The 15,510-nt window shown below is 52.8% G+C and overlaps 1 protein-coding gene across 4 annotated transcripts in view; it reads right to left on the bottom strand.

Moving 5' to 3' along the window:
- Kif19 (kinesin family member 19) overlaps positions 1 to 15,510 on the bottom strand; it is a 26,390-nt gene extending 10,880 nt beyond the window's left edge. For 3 of the 4 annotated variants that reach the window (XM_041636177.1, XM_041636178.1, XM_041636176.1), the window contains exons 1-5: positions 15,273 to 15,510; positions 13,617 to 13,697; positions 1,344 to 1,454; positions 547 to 634; positions 117 to 253 (exon numbers count right to left, since the gene is read on the bottom strand). In XM_041636177.1, the coding sequence (XP_041492111.1) occupies positions 117 to 253; positions 547 to 634; positions 1,344 to 1,454; positions 13,617 to 13,697; positions 15,273 to 15,311 (456 nt within the window). In that variant the 5' untranslated portion in view covers positions 15,312 to 15,510. The remainder of the gene's footprint in view (positions 1 to 116; positions 254 to 546; positions 635 to 1,343; positions 1,455 to 13,616; positions 13,698 to 15,272) is intronic. The other variant, XM_041636179.1, reaches the window with a different exon arrangement.

Below are 15,510 nucleotides of genomic sequence, written 5' to 3' on the forward strand. Positions count from 1 at the left end.
ATGTGGGGTGGGGAGCAGGCATATTGAACACCCCAGTATTGAACTGCCAGGGACTGGCTCTAGGGAGGTGCCATCCTATCTTCTAAGCCTCCTAGCCACGCTTGGTGGGGACTTACCTCCAGGTAGGACATGGACACCTCATATTCCATGTCATTGCTGGTCTCCTCAATGGCTCTGAACAGGTCATTCAGGGTCCGAACATAGATGCCCGGCTCATGGTCAGTGCCCAGCATGGTGTAGGTCTTCCCACAGCCTGGATTTGACAGGTTGGTGGTCGGCAGGGCAGGGGCCAGGCGGGGGTGAAGCAGGGGTGAAGCCTTATTGGGGAGCTATTTCTGGAAACCTGAGCTGTCAATGAGGATGCACCCTCCCAGACGGCTGAGGAGTTGGGGTCTTTGTGGCAGGAGGCTTCTGGGTGAGGCAAGGTTTGGACCATTCCCATGCTCCATTCCTGACCCTACTCAGGATGGAGGGTGAAGTACTTGGCTCTCAGGGGAGACAATAAGGGTGCTGCAGCCCTTGTCTGTGCCCGAGTTTCCTCCTCACCTGTAGGGCCATAGGCAAACACAGTGGCATTGTACCCTGAGATGACACCCTCAATGAGGCTCTTGGTGGTGGCCTGATACACCATCTCCTACAGGGGAGAAGAGACTTGTTGGGGGTCTGAGACAGGACAAGGGCAAGACGCAGGTGCCCCCAGGCAGGTCCTAGCTCTGAAGAGGTGAAGTGTTTGTCCCTGGACTCCCAAGTTAGAGGCAGCTGAGTGGAGGGAGTGGAGGAAGGGAGGCTCTGCTTACACCCCTCAGGGGAGACACCAGCCTGCAAGAGGACTCAGGACACCTGAGAAGCTTCCTCTACAGGTGGCTCCCACACCCCCACCTCCGCTCTGAGGGTGCAGAGTCAGCTCCTGAGAGCATCCAGAAGATGGGCGAGATGGGATCCCTAGGAGGGTGTCAGTTTTCTTGAGTCTGTCCCACACACCTGCTCTCTCCATACCAGATGGGGTTCACAGTCCTGGCCCACAGAGGCCAGCTGTGGAGCAGCGCATGCGGCTACTCTATGCAAGTTGGCACGTGAGTGCTAACCACAAGTGTTTCTACAGAAAGCCGGTGTGCAGTCTTGCAGGTGCACAGGTCATCTGTCACGTGGTGTCAGACGGTGCAAATGTTCAGGTGAGAGGCCGTGTAAATAAGTGTAGATTTTACAAATGGGCAAAGTTCCAGAAAGTGGATCATTGAGTGAATATTGGAGAAAAGGTGAGCAGGGTCCCCTGAGAATCCTTCCTGGCAGGGCGAAGTGTAGGTGGGATCTTTCCTGTGTTTCCAGACCAGGCACCCCCTCACCTGGGTGGCAGTGAAGTCAAAGGCCACGTCGAATAGGTACGACTTCTCCCGAGACCGGTGTGCCCGCAGGATGTCGTCGGGGTCCTCCATTGGGTCCATGAGAACCACCATCTGCAAATGTCCCCGAGGAGGAAGACCACAATCACCTGGAGTCCCCACAGCGTGCAGACCTCTCCCGGCACTGTCTGCTCTCTGGGCTTCAGTCTGGGTGCTTGGGAGACAAAGCCTCTTTGGTGATGGGAGTGACTGTCCCCTGAAGAGGGTGCTATCCCAAGGCAGCAGAGAATGGTGTGAATGTGTGTGAGAGGGGTGGGATCTACAGGGAACCCCGGATCCAAGGCCTCTTCCACTAACCACAGTACCACTTCCTGTGCTGCCTTTACCCAAGGAGGAACAGCAACACCGCTGGTTGTCATAACACATCTTTTGTGACAAGATTCACTTTGCCCACAACACTCCCATCTCTACTGCAGCTTCGCTTTATCCCACTTCAGGAGCAGCAAGGCTCGTGCTTCCACCTGACAGTGAGGAATTGAGAGTCCAGAGGCCCTTTTCAAGCTACACACTAGCCTGTGGAGGGACAGAACTCAGAACCCAGGGCCTGGGTTCCAAACCACAAGATTCTTTCTTTCCCTCCTCCCCGCGAGACAGGGTTTCTTTGTGTGGCCCTGGCTATTCTAAACTTGCTCTGTAGACCAAGGTGGCCTTGAACTCAGAGGTCCATCTGCCTCTGCCTTCCAAGTGTTGGGATTAAAGGCAGGCACCACCACCACTATCTTGCAAAACCAGCAGACGTAACCGCATCTCTGTAGCTCTGTGGCTCTTGGACCCTGCGTGGTCCTCCATGACCAGCTTCCACTGTAGGACAAGGCAGGCAAAGAGCTGCTGACAGCTGGGTGACGTTTGAAAAGAGCAGGTGGCCTTGAGTCCCTCCTGTGTGAACTTAAAATAACTCCGTCCCTGGCCAGTACCTGGGATTAGAGAGAGAGAGACTGCAGGACCCTAGCCTGGGGTTCCACCGGTGCCTGGAGTGCTGGGGTAGCTGTACTCTATGTATGTGTGTGTGTGCACATGCATTAAGGCATAGAACGGGGCTGGCAGTATTCCTCCCATGTTCTAAGAACAATCTCTGAGCCCACTCCACTCTGCCCAGGCATCTGCCCAGGTCCCAGTGTGCTGAGCTTTGCTGAGGGCTCTGAGCAGGAATGCAGGCAAACGGCTCAGTTCTTGCTGGGGTTCCTGGTCTAGGGTAGGGTCTGAGATAGGAAACGTCAGAAAACACTCAAGTACTCTAGGGGGTATCTGAGTTTCAGGGGAGGACATAGGGACAAAGGGAGTAGGTGTATACGGTGATACTAGGAATGCACTCTGAATCCTAGCCTTACCTCTCATTAGCAGAGTGTGACCTCATGTCTGCACGAGGATCTGCCTGAGCCTTAGTCCCCCTCCCCAGGGCAGGAAATGGTGGTGTAATCTCCTTCAGGGCTGTACAGAGCCCATGAGACAAAGTGTGTAACACATGCTGAGCCTCAGGGATCCTCTCTCAAGGAGTCATGAAGAGGGAGCGTGGGTACGGAGGCAGGCAATGGGACGTCACCAACTGCCCTACCCCAAGACCCTGCTATCAAATGTAGGGTGGTAAAAATGAAACAAACAGAGGACAGGCTGAGAGTGGCAACATCGGCGGCTCCCTTACACAACATTGGTGCCCCCTGAGAGATGCCTGGCACCTGGAGTGCCGGGCATGGTTCCCTAGACACCAGGCTCTGCCAGACAGCCAGGGGAAATAAGCCGTCCCATGGTCCTTACTTAATGAGGTGGGGCTGCTCCCAGGGGCTAGATGGTGGCTGGCCTCAGAATCCACACTCTACTGGGAGTGGGGGCAAGGAGGGCAGAGGGGGCACCTTCACTCCCAGTACACACTGCCAATCACTCCTGGTGCACACCAACATTCGAACTTAGGGCACACTAAAAAGCCTTGTTTGTTTATTTTTTTTCTTCAAGACAGGGTCTTGTCTGTAGCACTGCTAGCTTTGACCTTAGGGCAATCCTCCTGCCTCAGCCTCCTGAGCGCTGGGATGACAGGCATACACCACCACATTCAACCAACACCAGGTCTTTACTGAGCCCCTCAACGTGGATTTCTCATTATTACTCTCAACCTGGCATCTCGTCGCTTGGAAACGGCAGAGCCAGAGTGGGGGATTCTGGCCACTTGGCTCTCAGGGTGGTACCAGCTCATCCTCTGAAACTTCCCTAACCTCTCCTGCTCCCTCTGCTGCCACAGGGTCTTGTGGGGCGCCTTGGCAGTTTTCATGGTCTACGTTGCCCGACAGCCCCCCAACCCCCACCCACCACTGCTCCCACATGGGTTCTGGGTGCTCATTCCGCCTTAGGGAACATGATGGTAAGTCCTCACAGGGGCCAAGCAGGAAGGGAGCTGGCTGGTGCAGGGCAATTAGGAGAAGGCGGAGACAGTAGCTATGCCCCCACTCCACCCTTCACAGGGATAAGCAGGACAGCCGAGACTCAGGACTATTCCAAAGGCCTTGTGAATAGGCCAGGCATGGAGAGCCATCCAGAGGCAGCGGAGGTTGTTAATGAGGGTGAAGATGAGGCTGCAGGAGTCCAGCCTATATGTTCAAGTGAACCCAGCAGCTTAGGAGGTCCTCAGCGGACCCCTTGAGTCCTCCAGTCAGGCCTGAGGATTTAAGAGGACAAGGGCCTTGGTCTTCCCAGCAGACTCCTCTCTACATTTCATATCCTGGGATCACCCCCACCACACACACACACACACACACACACACACACACGCACGCACGCACATGCACACCGTGCGCAATACCTGGAGCAACCTGCACCTGGGCTCTCTAAACTCATCTGACAAACCTCAGACAACTGCAGGGCCCCTTCTGTGGTTCTCCAGGCGAGGGTGACCCCCCCAGGAGACAGAAATCTCTGTGAATCAGACGGGGCTGCAGGTGAGTAAGCTAGAGGGAAGGATCACAGACAGGCTGGGTGGGGCCTTTGGGTATGGAAAGACCACCAACATGACCTCTCCTAGGTGGCCAAAGGCTGGAAGCCACTGTAAGCTTAGGGCTTGCACTGTTCCCTAGGGACTCACCTGCCCTCAGCCACCGGCCTCTCCTCAGGGCATCAGCCCCAGAACCCTCCAAGCGCGCCCCCCCCCCCCCCCGCCCAGTAGGGTCTGATCCCTGTCCCAGGCTATCAACAGCTTGAGCCCTGCTCAGACTTCAGACCCAGATGAAGACAAACCCTGGCTCTGGGGACCCTGACATGGGTCCCCAAGGGCTGCAACAGGAGCAGGGCCAGCTATAAGAACTTTCATCTTAGGGACTGGGGTTCCCCTGGACACAGAGCCTCAAGGGGCTTTGGCTGGGGAGAGCGAACAGTATGTGGTGTCACCCACCATAACAGATGGCCTCGGTATGACTTTCAGACATTGCCAAGTTCACCTGGACACCCAGTTTCTTTGATGTTGGAAAGCTCCTGTATCAGAGCACTGTCACCCCACCTGTCACCCTCAATCCCCCTTAATGAGGGCTTTGTTTGGGCTCCATCTGTCAGGACTCTGGCCCCCATACCAAGCCCCAGAATATCACTGTTGTTCTGGGCCACCGCAACACACAATGGAGCCCTTGTGCCCCTTGACCAGGTGAAGCAAGGCTGAGCCGATGAGGACTGGGCAGGGAGCCTGGGTTGCCACGGAGACCGGCTTGGGGTGTTTGGACCAGTGCAACTCATTTGTGAAGCCCCTACAGTGTGTGCCCCAGACATGGGAAAGGCCTTAGAGAAACTGAAAGATGAAGCCTGGAGTCCTGCACCTGAGACTCTCAGATTCAGAACTAGGAGAGAGCTGGTGTAGAGAGGAGAGACCCCCAAATCCAGCCCTGCCAGGACAGAAAGACAGCCTGGAAGGGATGACATTGGTGTTGTATTTTCTTTTCTTTTTTTTTTTTAAATATTTATTTATTTATTATGTATACAATATTCTGTCTGTATGCCTGAAGGCCAGAAGAGGGCGCCAGACCTCTTTACAGATGGTTGTGAGCCACCATGTGGTTGCTGGGAATTGAACTCAGGACCTTTGGAAGAGCAGGCAATGCTCTTAACCACTGAGCCATCTCTCCAGCCCCTGGTGTTGTATTTTCAAGAATGAGCAGGAGACAGTCAAGAGAGGTGGCAGGGTCGGGGGGAGGTGGAAGAAGAACATTCTAGAGAAAAACATGAGCCATCAAAGATGAGATGGCAGACATGGTCTTTGGTCTTTAGGGAGAAATGCAGGCTGGAAGGAAAGCCTGGCGTTTCGCCTTTGGTCTTCCTCGCTGGGCATCCGCACAGTCAGACCCAGGGCCTGCTGTGAGCTCACAATGGCCCTCTGAATGTCACCCTGGCTAGTACACAGCATGTGCCTGAGGACGTTTGTCGAATAAGGCTGCCTGCCTTTGGAAGCGGTTTGGGGTGTTCTGGGCACCTTGTTAATGGCTTGGCATGTGCGTTCTCATTTTCTATGGCTTTCTTTCTTTCTTTCCAGACAGGGTTTCTCTGTATAGTTCTAGTTGTCCTGGAACTCACTAAGTAGACCAGGATGGCCTTGAACTCAGAGATCCCCCTGCTTCTGCCTCCCAAGTGCTGGGATCAAAGGCATGCGCCACCGCCACCGCCACCACCCAGCACCACTGTACTCTTAGCGTGACCTCATCCTCACTTAGGTAACCACATCAATGGGTATGTATTTCCTTAAAAGCCCTGACTAAGGTCCTGGGGTTAGGACTCCAACATTTGAATCTGGGGTGGAGATGGAGAGCACAATTAACCCCTAGCAAGTGGGCATTTGCCCTTGACAGCTGCCTGTCCAGTCACTCTCTGGGAGCAACAGGGATGGGCTGAGGGTGAGAAGTCTGGGCCCTGGAACCTAACTACTTTGCATCTAACCGACCAGTGCGCTGCACTAAGATCACAGTTTAATGTAGTCCACAGCCCAGCCACCGTGAACACCTATTCACAAAGTACCAGAGAGCCAAACCTCATGGTTCGTGCCTGCCATCCATGAAGGAGGCAGAGGCAGGAGGATCACAGGAAGTTTGAAGCCAGCCTGGTCTACCTAGGGAGACCCTGCCTGGAACAAACAACCAAACCACAGCTCTGCATAGGTGGAAGGTGATAGGGAGAGGCAGGGAAGACATGGCCACCTATGAGCCCAGCAGAGGGGTCTGCGCAGCCTTCTGGGTACCAGACCTGTGGGACAATAAACTGTCACTGAAACCACAGCCCCATGCCCTTCCTTACACACTGCAAACTCATGTACAGATTCCTCAAGACAGTTATCCTGCCTCAGAGAAGTGGGTGTGGCCACAACCCAAAGCACGAAGGTGTGCACGGGCACCAGGGACTCTCTGCTCTTGGCCAGGAGAGTTTACTGAAGACATCGGTGAGAGATGGCAAGGGAAGGAAGTGGCAGCTCACTACCACATGGGTCAAAGTCTGCCTGAACTTGAATGGTGGTCACCTACACACCCATGAAGCTCCCTCTGGGCTCAGCTGCTCTGCAGCCCTTGGGTCTAACTCAGCAGTGGGCCAGGCAGCTCTGGGCCTCCCCAACTAGGTCTTCATTCTGGCCCGGCTCTTAGGTCAATGTAGATGCGATCAGGAATTTTGATTGTTTGTTTGTTTGTTTGTTTGTTTTTTTTTTTTGAGACCAGGTTTCTCTGTGTAGCTTTGGAGCCTGTCCTGGAACTTACTCTGTAGACCAGGCTGGCCTCGAACTCACAGAAATCCTATCTCTGTCTCCTGAGTGCTAGAATTAAAGGCATGCACCACCACTGCCTGGCTATGATCGGGAATTCTAGATCCATCACTTGAGGAGCTCCCTTCAGATATCAGAGACAATGTATCATGTGGCCTTGAGCCAGAGACATCACTTTTGTGGGGCCATAAATCTGGCCCAGTTGGAAGTATAGGGGGACTGTCTGGGCTTAAGCCAAGACACAGGAAGCCACATTGACACTCCGGCCTACTCAGGAAGTCTCAGGTTGCCCCTGGCTTCATCCTTAGTCCAGAGATCCAGGTGCACAGTCCCTTTGTACAGACAGGTGGAAGTAGAACAGAACCCCCATTCTGGGTGACTATCAGACCTGAAAGACTGATTCTGGATTTCTGTGAATGAAAACGCCCATTGCTGGTCACATTTCTAGCTGTAGATGCAGAGACTCATGAGGCCTTAAAAAGAAGACTTTGATGCCAGGATCACCACTGGGCCCATAAGATCACCAAGGCCCATAAGATCACCAAGGCCCGGGCAGCTGCTGGGGGCACAGTTACATCTGGCTGATGTACTAGTCAGGACCCCATCTGACTCCAGGACTCTGAGAACCCCGAGGCTCCAGACAATGGGAGGCGTGACCTAGAAGGTAATCTCTCAGGGAGCCTGCTGATTGCTTTATCACAGACCCCCAAGGAACGCTGATTACAGATTTCCCAGGTACCACCCGAAATCACTTAAAATCTCTGGAGAGGTGGGCCCACAAGCCTGCTGAAACAAGCACCCTCTCCTGGTACCCATCCCAGTGTAGGAGCCCTTGCATACTCGTAGCATTATCCACCAGAGCCAAAAGAATCAGAAACAACTCAAATGCCCGTCAACTGCTGAACGGGTAAAGAAGCTATGGTATGTCTATCCTCTAAAATACGAGCAGTCATGAAAAAGAGCGACGTTCTGATACAAGTTATAATATTCATACACCTTGAAAGCGTCATACTAAGGAAATGAAGCCAGACATGAAGAACCAGACATGAAGACTATGATCCAATCACAGGGACATACAATGGGATAGAGAAATGGGAAGCAGTGATGGCCTGGGATGTAGTTAAACCTGCGCTACCCCCTGCTCATTACCCATTATGCTCCGCTCTTAGGGATCTACGGAGCCTGGGAGCCTCATATGCCACCGTGCCCAAGGCAGCAAGCAGGCTAGCTCCAGCTCACCTCTGGGCTAGCGCCAGCTCACCTCTGGAATCTGTTACTTTATACTGTATTTATCTTTCACAATGGCTTCCTGGCCTCACTTATAATCCTCTCCATAGCTCTTGAGGTAGATGGAACCCAGCTCACTCTCTAGTCCTCTGACAGGTGGCAGAGGCCCCGGGAGTCATTAACAGCCTTCAGGCACCCAGCCAGGGATGACATGGCTGGGTCCCGGGCCCAGCGTTGTAGCCTTTCTGCCCTATGTCACCCTCCTTGTGCTTTCCCCTGCCCTCACTTGTTCTGTCCCCTCTGCAGGCCTCCTGGAGAGCCCTTGTGTGGCCAGCAGGACCCCAGAAATAGGCAGTTGGACAAGGGCTAATTATGGGATTATACATATAAATCCTACAGATAAACACAGTCTGGGGGGCTGGGAGGAGGCTTTGGGAGGGGTGTGTGGGAGGAGCAGGTGGCTGCTTGTCCGGAGTTCCACCCCTACCTGGGATACTTTCCAGGCCCCTTCTGCTTTCTTGGCTTCCTTGGGAGGTTCTGGCTACAGGATCCATCTTACCCCAGGAGCTGTAAAGGCAGGAGACCCTTCGAGGAGGGCACCCACTGGAAGGCAGCCTCGGGGGAGTGAAGAGAGCTTTGGTGTAGAAAATGGACGTGGTGGCAGGCAGGGGTTTACTCAGCCCTGGGCCCAGAAGCCACCCCACAGTTCAGCCTTTGAGAAAAGTAACTCTCATGCCCCCTTCCTTAGGACAGGTGCCATGTTTAAGCATCACGCATAGACCCTATGATGAAGACTCTTCTAATAGAAGCACGAAGATCACCGTCCTGAACTGTACTAGGACTCTGTGATCTCAAGCCTGGAAGTCACTGGAGCTAGCTCCTTGACAAATCCAAGACCAGCTTCAACTTTCCCAGAATCCAGACACACACTGGCCTGTTCTCTGCCTTCCTTCCTTCCTTCCTTCCTTCCTTCCTTCCTTCCTTCTTTCCTTCCTCTTTCCTTTCTTCTTTCTCCTTTCTTTCCTCCATTTCTTTTTCTATCTGTCTGTCTATCTATCTTTCTGTTGTTTTAATTTTTAATAAGACAGGGTTTCATCATGTAGCCCAGGCTGGTCTCACGCTTGTTATGTAGCCAAGGATGGCCATGGGCTTCTGATCATCCAGCCTCTACCTCTTATGTGCCAGTGGTACAGGTGTGCCACCATGTAAGGTTTCTGTGCTGATGGGTATTGAATATACAACTTTGTATGAGTTAGGCAAGCACCCTAACAACTAAGATACAGCCCTGGGCTCACCCTGGCCTCTTGATGCTCAGGGACTCTTTGCCTGCTGGTATGCCCTCTTCTGAGAAACCTCATTGCTACAGCCCACCAAGCTCCAGATGACCCCAAAAGGATATGCTGAGTCCTAAGGCAGGCTCAGACCCCTCATAGTGGCTGAAGTCAGTGAGTAACTGAGTCCCCTCCACCTCTTCCTCCTTAGAACCCACTGACATGTGGGCTATGGAAATTTGGACTATCTGCTGATGATCAACGGGCTGGCTGAGCTCCTGAGAGGTACGACAGCCTTGGATTCCCTCACTTTGAGATGACACCCACAGAGGAACCCACTCAGCTCCGAGGAGAGACAGGAAGCAAGAAGTAGGACCTATCTACCACGCAAGCCCCTAGGGAGTTGATTTAGCGAGCCTCTCAGATGGTCCAGGACAGCCAAAGCCCAGGGAGCAATGGAAAGCAGATAAACATCCTACCTGACCTCTTCTTCAGAGGGGCAGGGCACTGTGCTGGCCACAGGAGCCCAGCCACATCACCATTGCCATACTGTCCTGGGCTAGCTCCAAGCTCACCCACTGCCTGGCCATCACGCCCTACGATGAAGGGGGTGATGAGAAGAAAAGAGAGACAACTGGTCTGTCTGAGTTACAGCCCTGAGCCTTCCTCTGCGCCACGCATCCCTGGAGAGGGACAGATGAACAGCGAGGTTCTGAGAGAGGTATAGGACCAGGGGGATGATCAGAACAGGAGGCAGTGAAGCTTCTCCTCCATGTTGGTTTTTGAATTCCCATGTCTTAAACACCTAGTTGCCATGGCCTGTGTGCCAAGAGACAGCTTACTCGGGAGGCTGTAGCCACTCTCAGGCAGCAGCGAGAGGTTCTGGGCCAGGCCCTCCTGTACTAATCCGGTTTGAAGCCTCTGGGGAGCTGAGGGCAGAGTGTGCAGGGGGCAGTGTGGAGAGCCCTATGCCATTGTGCTTAGACAGCACTCTAAGAGCCTCAGCTGACAAAGAACAGCCTGTCGGGCTGGCCCAGCTCTGGCCTGGTGGGAGGTGGAGCTCCCTGGAGTAGGTTAGATCCAGGCTGGGTGACCCTCCCTCTGCCCTCGTAGACAGAAGGAGCCAGTGTCTGACAGGCGTGGGCACTTAACAGGGACTGTTCCCATCACTTTGTATTGATCAACCCCCAAGGTGGCCTGGAGCCAGGAACAGCCAAGAGAGACACCATTGTCCCAACCCGTGAACCTGATATCCTCCGAGGCAGATGGACAAATAGGGAGTGGCCTTGTCTAGAAGGAGGTTTCTCCTCCCAAGTGCTCTGCCTCTTCTAGCCGACCCCTCTCAACAGCCAACGCAGCAGCTCTGGGGACCTCCTTTTCTACGGACCAGACTGACATCTATGGAGTTCTTCCTGTGCACCAGGCACTGAGCAGACACAAGCAAAGACCTTCCAAAGAAGTCCTTTTGTGGGGACTAGAAAGACGGCTCAAGCTGGGTGGTGGTGGCACACACCTTTAATCCCAACACTCAGGAGGCAGAGGCAGGCGGATCTCTGGGAGTTCGAGGCCAGCCTGGTGTACAGAGTGAGTTCTAGGACAGGCTCCAAAGTTACAGAGAAACCCTGCCTTGGTTCAGCAGGTAGTGAAGTTGCTTGCTGCTGAGTCTGATGATCTGAGTTGATCTCAGGGAGCCACAAGTGGGAGAAGACTACCAGCTCCCCAAACTGCCCTCTGAACCCCAAACATGCACCATGATATGCATGAATCCGATCCCTAGCCCCACTCTTAGGATAAAAATAAAAGTTAAAAAAAAAGTCTTGCAGAGTGTTTGCCTAGTGTGCACAGAACCTTGGGTTGAATCCCCAGCATTTCATAACTCGGGAATGGTGGTGCACACACGTAATTTAGCACTTGGGAAGAAGAGTCAGGAAGAGCAGGTCATCTCTGGCTACAAAGTAAATTCAAAGTCAGTCTGGGTTATGTGAGACACTGTCTCAAACAAACAAACAAACAACATCAAAAACAAAAACCACAAACCACTGGAAAAGAAGACATTGGACTGTCTTCCCCACTTAGAGTTGAGGCTCCTGTGCTGTCTACATACATTCTCTCTGCTCCTGTTCACCATATAGGGCTCTTCCAGACACCTCTATTTTCCCAAAGGGCTTTGAGGAAAGGGGCAAAGGAGAAAAATCATTTGGTGCTTCCTAAGCCCAGCCCAAAGGACCCAGCCTAGGGCAGCATCTGAACACAGCCTCTCTCAACTCTGCAGCTTCCACTCAATGCTCCCTGAGCCAGAGCCTGTCCCACAGCACAACCAGCGAGCCCAGCACTCAGAGTAGCCAGCCATACAGCTCTGGGCACAGGCAAGGGTCACTGTCAGGTTGTTACACCGAACCCATGCCAGTTCCCACCATTGTGCCCAGGACCACTCTAGTACCTGAATTTTGGAATACCTACCCAAACAAACACAACACAGGCACCTTGGCCATGTTGACTGAGAGTTTGGTTTGGGCCCTATCTGTGTCACATGTTACCTATGTTACCTCTTATCTCTCTCCTTGAGCGACGTTAGCTTTTTCTTACTGACGCAGTTGAACTGTGGCCGCACATCAAGGGTCTTGCACACTGCAAGTCCCTCTGGTTGCAATTTTCCCTCTTGAGATTTCTTTATCATCATCATCATCATCATATTATTATTATTATTATTATTATTATTATTATTATCATTATTATTATTTTCAAGACAGGGTTTCTCTGTGTAGCCCTAGCTGTCCTGGAACTCACTCTGTAGATCAGGCTGGCTTTAAACTCAGAGATCCGCCTGCCTCTACCTCCTGAGTGCTGGGACTAAAGGCGTGCGCCACCACCACCCAGAAAGCTTTCTTCTTTATAACACACTCCAGTTCCAGTTAAGACAGGGTCTTGACTTGAAGTCCAGGGTAGCATGGGATTCCTGATCCTCCTGCCTCAGCCTCACGAGTGTGGGAATTACAGACATCACCACCGCATCTGGCTTCATCACTACCTCTCCTCATCTTGTTCTTTTTCCTTCCTTCCTGTGTGTTTGTATGTCTGTATGCACGGATGTGGGTATGAGTGCATTGAATGCAGTGTACACGTGGAACTCTAACACTGATATTAACTTCTACTGTGTTCTTCCTGAATCACGCTTCCACCTTCTTATCCACCCTTCCACATCCTGCACTGAGGCAGGGTCTCTTAATCCATTCCAAAGCTGACAGATACAGCTACTCTTGTCGGCTAGCTCACCCTGCCAGTTCCCTGTCTCTGCCTTCCAAGACTGCCACCACGCCCACAAACATTTCTGTGGCATTTTATGTGGGTTCTGGGGATCCAAACTCCCCGTGCCTATGAGGCAAGCATTTTGACCACTGAGCTATCTCTCCAGCCTAGGTCCAATGCCCCTTATTCCTCTCCTGGCAACACACCCTCTTTTCCTAGCCCTCCGAGGCTACAAATCCTCATTTGTTTTAATTCTTATCAGTGCCTCATCTTCTTTCCCCATGGGAAAACTTCTGCAACACAGGGAGGGTGGGGCTTTTCATGTTGGAGTGCTTTTCCAGTTTCTAGCACAGTCCCAGGCATGCTGTAGGTTCTTTATGAATAATTATTGCCTTATATGCCCTCCCTCATCTTGGTGACATGGACCCAGGGAGCAGATGGTGAAGGACTTTGCCAAACTTGCATGTTCTCGAGATGGGCGTCTGAATATGTGCTCTGTGGATAGCAGGTGTCTCAGATGGGAGAGTTTTACACCATGCACACCAAAATATATTCTATGATCCGGACCCACCCTGGCTCCAAATACTCTTAGCTTTCCTTGTGCTGATTTAGGAAGTCTTCCTGGAAGAAGAAACCTTGGTGACGCTGTGGCTAACCCACCCAGGGGTGCAGTGAGACACAAAGCTCTTGCTGTCCAGCCAAGTGTGTCAATCAAGCAGAGCAGGCCTCCACCCTGCAGCACCTGGCTGTAGCCTCAAGTACCTGTTCGTCCACCTTGTGAGCGATGAGGGTGGCTCCCTCCTCCAGCTCAGCCACACTGATGGGCCGGACCCTAAGTGCCACCTGGGAGAAAGACAAGAGCCCTGGGTTACAAGGACCACACTTGGCCATGGTGGCGGTGTGGGGTGGGGGATGAGAAGTCTTTGAATTCCTTTCATGACAGTCTTGTGTTCTCCAGTATCCAACCAACTTTGACTCTTTGGTTCTGAAGAAAACTGTGGTTGAGGGTATTGCCTAAGGCAGAACAGCAGGTGCATAGGGTGTCTGGCTGAGTCGGAGTCTATGTCTCTTTTCAAAACCCTGCACCCCAGGAGGAAAACTCTAGACAGACTGCATCAGTCACATGCCCGAATTAAACACTTGCCACTCCCTTGGGCTTAAATCTGGGGCCTTGGGGACCAGGGCCACCTGTCTGCATCTACAAGTGAGGTATGATAGGAAGGGCTTGGAACTTAAGATGGGACAAAGGTCTTCCCCTTGTCACCCTAACAACTTGAGATGCCATCCTAACACTCCCAAGAGAGAGCCACTTAGGGCTTCTTTGCTCTTTATTTCCTGGTCAGTGAGAGAGACGGTGGGTCTTCACCCTATACATGTGTCTCCCAAAAGAACAGAGTTAGGGAGTGGGGAGATTTTTCTTCCGCTGAACAAAGAGAGGCACCTGCTGGATACTGGGTGGACACAAAAGTTCTCAGTTCATTTCATCTGCACAGCCTGTCAGATTGTCCTTATCAGCCTCCTGGCTGGATCTCCCTGTGGAGAGATCCCTTCTCTAATGACAATGAGCGTTCTGGAGAAAACCCTTTCAAAGAAGACATTCTTTCAAAGAAGAGGGTGCCACAGAGTCTGGGACTGGCCCCTGGGGATGGGTCCAAGCTTCCCTCTGCAGAAGCAGGTTCCCCACATAGGGGGCATTGTGCTAACATTGCCCTGCCATCTGGCTGCTGCTGCTGCTGCAGGACCATTTCCGCAGATCAAAGGCTAGGGGCTGGGAGAGAGAAATCTCCACCGATCCCCCAAGTACCAAGGCTTCTTCTTGTGGGTTCAGCTTCTACCATTGATAGCCAGGAATCTCTGCCTTTGGTCTCGACCTACCCCTACCCTGCCTTGCCATTTTCTCATCCATCACAGGCCAGGAGATCCTGGGGACCATCTAAGTGGCTTCCAACATTTCTTTGAGGTATATGGAGTACTGATTTGGACACAGCCTATGCTATATCCTGTAGCTAGCTACTCCAGACTTGGTGCTGGTGCTGTTTCAGGGGCTTTTTCCCTTCTATTTGTGGCTTTGCCCTCCTTCAAAGCAAGATCTGGCTGGGTTTAAGCACCCTGGTTCACTAGAGACTCCCAGCTTTCTTCTCAGTCAATAGCTCAGGTCTCTTTTGGGTCTTGACCTCTGAGTCTTGGCCCAAAGAAGGCTCTGCTTGGAGAGAGGAAAGTAGGGTCCTAACTTCTCAGTCTCAGGAGGCTCCACCATACCTTCTGGCCACATGTTCTGTAGAACTTGGGCAAAGTTATTCTGCAGAGTCTCAGACTCCCATCTCTCATTGTGTCCTTAGTGATCATTATGTGTGAAGTTGTCAGGTCTAAAAATTGGTGAAGGGGACCAAGGAGGAGCTTGATGTGGAGGGGTCTCACCATGAGTTGCTGGTCCTTGGAGTCACCGCTGTCCTTCATGATTGCGGCAGGTAGAGAGCCTCAGGCCGCGACAGCTGGCATGACCGAGACGCACCTCCACCGTGGTCACTTCCTCGGGTCGCTCTTCCGCCTCCGCTGCCTGACAACCCGAAACCAACAACGCGCCTCCCGCCCGGGCGCTGACCAGGAGGCGGGGCCTGGAGGGCTCGGCCGGCTCCGCCCCGCCCCCTGTGCTCGC

The sequence above is a fragment of the Microtus oregoni genome, unplaced genomic scaffold (genome assembly GCF_018167655.1).
Source record: "Microtus oregoni isolate MIOR12 unplaced genomic scaffold, Mior012 000048F_ref0000485, whole genome shotgun sequence".
Lineage (NCBI taxonomy): Eukaryota > Metazoa > Chordata > Mammalia > Rodentia > Cricetidae > Microtus > Microtus oregoni.